At 39.2% G+C, this 9,664-nt stretch overlaps 1 protein-coding gene across 2 annotated transcripts; it reads left to right on the forward strand.

Annotated features, from left to right (window-relative positions):
- Positions 1-1,131: 1,131 nt before the first annotated feature.
- Positions 1,132-8,493, forward strand: gpr18 (G protein-coupled receptor 18). Of its 2 annotated transcripts, none has more exons than XM_053627731.1 (2): positions 1,132-4,581; positions 5,411-8,493. In XM_053627731.1, exon 2 carries the CDS (start codon positions 5,421-5,423, stop codon positions 6,423-6,425), a length of 1,005 nt encoding a protein of 334 aa, XP_053483706.1. In that variant the 5' UTR covers positions 1,132-4,581; positions 5,411-5,420; the 3' UTR covers positions 6,426-8,493. The 2 variants fall into 2 exon arrangements, with proteins under 2 accessions (XP_053483706.1, XP_053483705.1); XM_053627730.1 differs by having other exon boundaries at positions 1,132-4,577.
- Positions 8,494-9,664: the final 1,171 nt, after the last annotated feature.

Raw genomic sequence — 9,664 nt, forward strand, 5'->3', positions numbered from 1 at the left:
AGACCAAGCTACATTTCTCCAGTCTTCTTCTCAACTGTCAGGTTTTGGTGAGCCTGTGCCCTCTGCAGCCTCAGCTTCCTGTTCTTGGCTAACAGAAGTGGAACCCAATGAGGTCTTCTGCTGTTGTACCCGATCTACCTCAAAGTTTGTTGTTAGGTGCATTCGAAGATACTTATCTGCTCACCACAATTGTACAGAATGGTTATCTGAGTTACCGTAGACTTCCTGTCAGTTCAAACCAGTCTAGCCATTCTCCATTGACCTCTCTCATCAACAACGTGTTTCCATCCACAGAACTGCCAATGAGTGGATGTTTTTTTTCTTTATTGTACCATTCTGAAACTCTACAGACTGTTGTGTGTGTAAATCCCAGTGGATCAGGAGTTATAGTAGAAATACTCAAAACAGCCAGTCTGGCACCAACAATCTTGCCATGGTCAAAAACACTGAGATCACATTTTTCCCCCCATTTTGATGGTTGATTACCAGTGAAGATTACCGGAAGCTGGTGGCTGTTATCTACATGATGTTATGTATTGCGTTTGCTGGTTGTACTGATGATACTGTGGTCCCAAACAAATGGTTAATTGCAATATGTCTGAAAACAGCAATTTATCTGTTTAATTTAACGTGGAGAGAGAAAAAAGTATTCAACTTTTTACATTTTGTACCCCATTGTATTGTATGAAATCATAGTGAGAATATGCAGTGTGCTAATGAAATCCCACAATGCACTTCAAGTAAGTTAGTGCCCATACTGTATAATGTATGGTGGAGGGTACAGGGCACCCATAATGCACTTTGATATTGATAAGGAATACTCTTTAGAAAATAGTTCTGAAGCAGTCCTGCAATTCTTTCCCCACTATGGAGTATTCCAGTTTGGGGGTGAGCTTTAGTTTGATTTATTTCTCGTTATTTTTCTAACCAAAGGGCTGATACTGACAAGCTCTTCACCAAGAGCAGTGGTTTTTGATGTTAATACTAATTAGGCCAAATTAATTTGCTTTATTGATTTTTTTTTTCAAGTATTGATTCCCTTAATGCTATAGTGGGTAATATTTGTTGGGATATAATGCATATATATATATATATATATATATATATATATATATATATATATATATATATATATATATATATGAAAATATCTGCCAGACACATGGTGTTTTCTGATCTGTCTATTTATATTGATCAGGATAGGTAAGTGAAAGGAGACAAAAGAGGCTAAATGGAGCTTTGTGAACTAGTTGTAGTTGCAATGCGTGACTAGACTAGACTAGAGGGGAAAGTACGCATGCTTTCATTTCTTCAAACTGCTCATGTTTAAAGAACATGTGTTTCAAATTTGGACTATTCCCTATTTAGTTGTCACTTCCTGGTACCCGTTTTATCGTTTTTATTATTATTATTATTATTATTATTATTATTTTTTTTTTTTATGTAAACAAAAAGACAAAAGCTCTCGACGGTCTCACTTCGATCGTGTGTTGTAGATAATGTCAGTTTTAAAACGTGCCGTTTTTATTCTGCATTTTACACTTGAGAAAATTAGACTCATGAGCATGGTGTTACGGGCAGAAATGTCAGCGCTGTTGAGGCTCTGTGTTCGTTAGTTCTCAACGTTTTCATGTTGTACCCAATGGAGAGGTGTTTCAATGCTGCAATCCTCGTCTCACACCTTTTCACCCGTTTCTATGTTCAGTGAAAGCGCAAAATCGGAAGAAAAACTTGTAGTAGGAGGCCTGATGTATAACATGTAAATTCGAATCCCGCCTTCGCCCTGTATGTATGTTCTCCCTGTGCTTCTGGGGTTTCCGCGGGGTACTCCAGTTTCCTCCTGCAGTCCAATGACGTGTGTGTGTGATTTCCAAATTGTCCATAGTATGTGTGAATTTGTGTGTGATTGTAGCCTGCGATGGCTTGGCATCCCTCCACAGTGTCCCCCACCTTGTGCCCTGAGTTCCCTAAGATAAGCTCCAGGGTCCCCCATGACTCAGTGTAGGATAACCGGTATGGAAAATGGGTTGATAGATGGATTTAATATGTGTTTAACTAGTTAGCCATAGACGCTACAGTATAATGTAGCTACTACAACGTATATGCTTTGCTGTAGCCCACAAGAGAGCCAATGGAAAGAGAGCTTAAGTTATCGACTTCCACTTTCTAAATTCATCTGGATTCCTTTTCTTTTCTTCTCTTGCTTTTTCAAATTCCACTCCTGTAGATATTATGTATAATACCTATTAAACCATGCATATTTAGGGCAGCAAGGGCAGTCCTGTGTCCTGAGGCAGACTGGCAGAGAGCAAGCAGGTAATGAGTGCGTGGTTACACCTGGGTGTACAATACCAGAGAGACAGTGATGGTGCTTCCCTACAGTATATAGCCAGAAGTATGTGGACCACTAATCATCACAACCATACAGTATGTGCAGATTCCAAAACCATGGGCGTTAACACAGAGATGGTCCCCCTTGCTGTTATTACTTCTGAGAAGGTTTAACACTAGATTCAGCCACAAGAGCATTAGTGAGGTTGGGCACAGGTAACGAATGAGAAGGACTGGTGTGCAGTCAGTGTTCCAGTTCATCCCAAAATGGATGCGAGTGGGGTTGAGTTTAGGGGTCAAACCGTGTCTTTATGGACCTTGCTTTGTGCACAGGTGCACTGTCATGCTGGAAAATGTGTGTGCCTTTAAGTTTCACTGAAGGTAAATCTTAATGCTACAGCATACACAGACATCCTATGCAATTGTGTGCTTACAACGTTGGGGCAATAGTTTGGGGAAGACCAACATATGGGTGTGGTATCCACATACCTTTGGACCTAAAGCGTAAATCACACAATGTTGATCAGTATGATGCTATCTGTGTATTTATCAGTGGTTTCATTTAAGTGAAGTCATTTATGTTGGGACAAACTGGGCTGAAGTATACAGTCCTTGAAGTAATAAAAGCGTTCAGTTCTTCTTTCTCGTTAAAGCCTGCCTCCAGATTCCTCACACAATAAGTAGGTTATTAAATGGAATGTCTGACCGAGTGGAATTTGAAACTAGTGATGGTGAGGCAATGCTTCATGAAGCATGGAGGCTTTCCAGCTGTGCTGAAAAATGCTTAATTCCTTGAGGCTTCAAAGTGCCCACTCAAGGACTCGTGTGGTAAAAAAAAGGCTATGTAGCATGTAAAAACCTGTTCAGATGACCATATACCGTGTGTAAAATGTGTCAAATCTGAATGGCTGATGTAAGTCATATTCATGAAAGTATTCTGTCATAGCCTTGACATGAATTTTAAATAATATTGAGCTTGTAATGCTATTAGATGCACTTCAGTTGGTTGCTGTAATAAATAAATCTACAAAAGACGCTCGGTAGTTTGATTCACCTATAAAGTGTTTCATTAAACGGTATTGGAGATGGTCAGAGTATAGACTAGTAGAAACAACCTGCCAAAACTGGACCTTTCTCAAAGAAATGCCTAAGTGAGGCTTCAAGACCTCGATGGTGACGCCATTAGAGGAAAACAACACAAGCATCAATGCAGAGCTTCATTGGTGCTTCATTTCCAGATGTTCCTGGAAACATCCTTCCTTCTCCACACACATTTTGAAGCTGAGGTACCAAGTATAAAATCTCTATTTGAAATAGTAGATCTTTAAAGTGCATCATGGTGATGCAGTGCTGCTTCAGAGTTCCACAGTCTTGCGTTCGCGCCTGAGTTTGGATCCGTGTGGAGTTTTGTGTGCTTGAATGGGCTTCATCCTGGTTCTCCAGTTTCCTCCTACTAGGTCATGCAGGTAAGCAGATTAGTAATGCTAAATTGTAAATAAACTTATAAGCCTCTGGAAATGTGTCCATGAAGTTGTGCTCTTTTTTTTTTTTTTTTTAAGTATACCCTTTAAAGAATGGGTTTATTTTTTACTCGAGCTATTCCCTCATTCCAAAGTCATCAGCAACTGGTTCAGAGAGTGTACAGAACTGTAAATTTGTTTTGGGGTTCTTTTTGAGACAAATCTTAAGGTGCTGCAGTGTACTCATAAGGGAAGGAGCTTTGTTGCTCACCGACATGTATTGTAAAAATGCCTTTGAGACACCTCCTCATATATTCCATATAGGAATCACCGAATTATAGTCAGATCCATTCCTGAATCAACAGCCAGACATCATGAAAGCACATATATAATCAGAAGATTCAGCAGAATGGGTTAACACGGCAAATGATACACAGGAACTACAAACTAGGACAAACCGCGGGCCTAGAACACAGACATGAGGCTCACAGCTAACTGGCAAGACAACACCTACACGCACTACACTGACAGTGAAACTTATTATGAGGAACAAGAGCAAACCACGATCAGAGGGCGTGCACTTGCTCCACTAGCAAACATGACACAGGAAGTAACTATAACCAAAAGGGTAAAAAATAACTCATTTAAGTCAAGTCATTAGCTACATGACTTCCTGTGAGCTATTTGAGCAGAGCTTGATGCGAGATGGTTTGACACCACATCACAAGTCTTTGCATGAGCCAGAAGCAGCTACCCCACGAGCACACGATGATGTAGATCACTGCGGTAGGTACGCTTTTGACTGTATACAAGAACATTCTGTAATCATTTACTTTTATATATATATATATATATATATATATATATATATATATATATATATACCAAACTGAGATTTACAACCATTTTTTATTACTGTAGAAAGTTTTACACACATTCACTGTAAGAGTAGATTGTAAATAGAATATCAATTACAACTATATGTGCTTGGAATTCATTCATCATTCAGTCTTCTCCAGAATGAATATGTGGGTAAAAACAATACTACTACTACTACTACTACTAATAATAATAATAATAATAATAATAACGTAAGCAAGAAATCATATATACACTAACACAACACTTTCTTGTTATTTACTTTTATATCTTACTTGCTAATTGCATCGTGTCATGTTGTCATTGATCCTTGCCTTGCTGTCATTATCACCTTCCAGCCCCAAATTCACCCACATGGAGAAATCATTACTCATGTGGAGAGTTGGAACTATTTACTACCTTTTCAGTAACATGAAGTGTAATCAAAATGACTAAGCCTTCAGGCTTGTTTAAATTGCTTTGATAATATACAGAGATATTACTTTAAAATGCTGAAGTGAAACTTTTGTTGGTGGTCTGCCAGGAAGGTCTAAGAGCATTTCCCCTGACACCAACACCACTCATTATTCTTTGTCTATATATATATATATATATATATATAAACCCAGATGTTGTCTTGGACTTTTGGACTGTTTTGCATATAGAGTAGTGTTATGTACATGTGTCATTGCTTTACCTCCCACTGAACAAGTTCTCTTTTTTTACATTAATGCTCTTTGTGCTGTTATTTTTCATATCAGGTAATTCATCATGGAACAGAACACATCTTTGACCATCAACCCTGAGACCATCAACCCTGAGGGCTATCTCCCTCCAGTATTCAAAATCGTCAGCCTAGTGTTCTACAGCATCATATTCTCTGTAGGCTTGGTGGTCAATCTCACAGCCATCTGGGTCTTCGCTCTGACTACAAAAAGAAGGAGTTCTGTCACCATTTACATGATCAATGTGGCTGTGGTGGACCTCATCTTCATTCTCCTGCTTCCATTCAGAATGGCCTACTACAGTGGGGATTATTGGCCTTTTGGCGATATGTTCTGCAGAATCAATGCAGCACTAACCGTACTCTATCCATGTCTGGCTCTCTGGCTCTTTGCTCTCATTAGTGCTGACCGCTACGTAGCCATAGTTCAGCCACGGCATAGCAAAGAGCTAAAGAACGTACACAAGGCCTTGCTGTCGTGTGTGGGAATTTGGGTCATGACCCTTGGTGGAGCAGCATCACTTCTTTTCCTGGAGGAAGATCCAGACCAATTCTCAAACCACACCACCTGCCTGAAGATGCATGACATTGTCTACCTGCGCCGTGACAACTCTGTCCACTTTGCTCGTCTGGCTTTCTTCTTCTTAGTGCCAATGCTTATCATGGTGGGCTGTTACATCAGCATTGTGGACAATCTGATCCACGGGCGCACATCCAAGCTCAAGCCCAACGTAAAGCAGAAATCCATCCGTATCATCATCACGCTCATCACGCAGGTGCTGGTGTGCTTTGTTCCCTTCCATGTCTGCTTTGTGCTCCTGCTTTTTGAGAATATCGGCCATGACTACAGCACCTGGGGTGCGTTCACAACCTTCCTAATGAACATGAGTACAGTGTTGGACATTATACTGTACTACATAGTTTCTAAGCAGTTTCAGGACCGAGTGATCAGTGTGATCCTCTACAGGAACTATCTGAGAAGTGTGCGAAGAAAGAGTCGTCATACCGGAAGTGTACGCTCTCTCAGTAACCTTACCAGTGCCATGATCTGATGAATCTGACATGGTTTGAACACATGAAAGAAAAGTATTTTAAATATGAGAGGACTGCGAGCTAGTCTCGAAAGAAAAGAGGAACATACTGAAGCTTGGACACTTTCACTTTCATTCACTGCATTAGTTTAGTACTTTTCTAAGCGAGAGCTATCTTTATCTTTATCTCGTGAGCATGTTATGCAAATGTTTTTGCTTTCAGTTGACTCAGAAAGTGAAGTAAAGGTGAAGAACGAGAAATATTAATTATCCCTCCTAGACCACTGCTTGAAAGAATAATAATAATAAAAAAATCGTTAAACGCCCCAAAATGTATAAAATACACAGTCTATGTAATGCAGAATGTTTGTGTATGTTTTCTTTATGGATTGTATGTTGTCTTCAGGGTTAAATGGGAAATCCACACATTTCCGGGGGGAAAGTACATTGTTATATTGTCTTGTTGAGAAGTGAGATGAGTGATTCCGACTGCTTTGTTTATAAAATGGCTCCATTCTACAGGGTGGACAAATTGCTATCCCAGGTTCAAGGTTGGGACAAGCAGATTACTATTGGTTTTTCATTCACACTTACCCAGTGGACAAGCAGGTTCAGCAGGCTGTTGATAATATAACAATCATCAGCATTTTTTTTTCCTTCACTCATCATCAACAAATGGAAAATGGAAGAAAACTTTCTCAAAAGAAAACCACCCCAATTACTTCATTACTGTTTTACAAATCTGCTGCACTGTGTAAACGAACCAAGGACGTGGTCTGGCTGTTGGGACTATTTTTATGCGCCATATTAAATAGCTTGAATGCATGCTAGACAATCTTTCCAGAATCAGGAATAAAATGTGATGTGTAAACAGTGAATAAATACATTACAGTACTGTAACTGTAACGCCGGCACTACATGCAGTCACCTCACATTTATACACTTCATCGAGTGAAAATGAAGGTGCTAGTTAGCGTCAGATACAATCTAAACTCAGTCAAAACATTAGCCGAGGATTGTCTGCCATTTCTGGAGTTTATCAAGGGTGCACATGGACATTTTCAGGATATGATAAAGATATGGACCCAAAAGAACCCGTGTCACACCCCTCTTCATCTCTCTCCACTGGCTCGCCCGTATCAAATTCAAGGCCTTGATGCTCACCTACAAGACCTTGTCTGGAACAGCGCCCCCTACCTCAACTCTCTCCTGAAGGCTTACGTTCCCTCACGCAATCTGTGATCGGTTAACGACCGACACTTAGTCGTACCTACTCAGTGTGACTCAAGATCCCTTTCCAGAACCTTCACACTAACAGTCCCTCAGTGGTGGAATGAACTTCTGACCTCAATCCGGACCACAGAATCTGTCTCCATCTTCAGAAAACAGCTAAAGACCCACCTCTTCCGTGAGCACGTAACAAACCCCTAAAACACCAACCCCCACATTATTTATTTATAAATAAATAAATAAATACATACATACAAACCTCCCCTGGCTCTTACACCTCGACTCTGTGCACTTTGCTTCTCTAGAACTCAAAGAAAAGACCTTGTACGGTAGCACGACTTGTATTGTTCTCCGCTCGATATATCGCTTTGCTCGTATTTCCTCATTTGTAAGTCGCCTCGGATAAAAGCGTCCGCTAAACGAATAAATGTAAATTTATAAATGAGTGTAGTTACGTAAGGTCACCCTTCCCATGGAGTCGAGTATTGAAGTGCTTATTTTCCTTAGTCTCTATTAATGTACACATTTAGCCTGTCAAACTTTATTAGTCACATTAGTTGCCACTTTTTTAGCCTGGTCTGTGCAAGCATACCATGGAACTGGGCAAGCACACTGACTAATTTAAGACTTGATCCCTGATTCTGGAAATGTATCTCACCATGATGGAACTGTCCACATTAAGCACCCGGTATGTGTATAGCTTCTATACGCTAGCTCACAGAAAGGTATTGCACAAAATGTTCACAAATATATTGACTGTTTTCAAATAGTGCAATTATAAGGTAATAACTTACAACAAATTTCTTTAATCTAGGACTGTGGACTATGACTTCTGTGTTGTTGTTGTTGTTGTTGTTGTTGTTGTTGTAAAGAAACAGTGGGAACACAAAGTCTATTTCTATAGAAAAAAAAAGAGGTGAAACATTCAAAATGAACATTTGATTATAGTTTTTAAACACCTTTTGTAATCTGTAATTTGACTATTATCACTGCAAACATGTCTAAGCAACTGCAAATAAATTTAGATTGATTTTTATACTATATTTATATCTGATAAAATAAACTGTACCGGTATCTGAACTTCAACTCACTTTATAGCTTTTTGTAGTAATGTAAGAAGTGTGTGTGTGTGTGTGTGTGTGTGTGTGTGTTTTGTAGGAAGTTCCAGTCATAAAATAAAAATGTTATATGCAATACTAAATTTGTTGTTGTTGTTGTTGTTGTTTATTTAGAAGCCTGATGAAACGCTCTAATGTTACTAATCCAAGAACATTTCAAAGATCATTGCCAAAAAATGAATACTGGTTAATAATATCGTTTCTTTCATTTCTTTCAGCTTCTGTAGATATATATATATTTTTTTAGGTAGCACATTGTTTAGTTCGCCAGAGAGCGGCGCTATTGCACAGATCAGGTCTTTATTAACGGAGCACTGATTTACCTCATTAACGCCAGCAGGTGGAAGCAAATGATGGCAGATGTCTGAACAAGCTTTAAGGAGCTGCAAGAAAGGACGAGAACTTGCCTGAGAAGGCCATATAATGTTCCTGCTCTAATACGCCTGATCCAAGCCATCAGTTAATGACTACTTTTGAGATGTATTTTGAGGAGGAAGGAAATCTCCATGGACAGACAGGGTATCAACCGGGGCTCATGGGTCACGGGGAGGTCTGAAGCGGAGCATAATACTATTGTATGTACTGTATTTATGTTTTGTTTGTTTTTTTTGGAGTAGATTGCATATCTATCGACATTATTTCTTTATTATTAAAAGAAAATGCAGTGTATTCTTTCTACTGAGTGTATAAAATTCACAAGGGCAATTTACAAGAACAAAAATGGACGCTATTAATACTATATCTGTATAGCCATGTATGATATTTAATCCATTCCAGAAACAGATAAAGGTGTCTCATACTGAGCTATCATCAGTGCTATAGCTAATTAAGCAACGCATTAATCTACGTCAGAACAGATGAATATATATTTGGAAGCTGTGGAAAATTCCCTTGAACCAAGCAGACTAAGCA

This window comes from Ictalurus furcatus, chromosome 6, assembly GCF_023375685.1.
Source record: "Ictalurus furcatus strain D&B chromosome 6, Billie_1.0, whole genome shotgun sequence".
Classification (NCBI taxonomy): domain Eukaryota; kingdom Metazoa; phylum Chordata; class Actinopteri; order Siluriformes; family Ictaluridae; genus Ictalurus; species Ictalurus furcatus.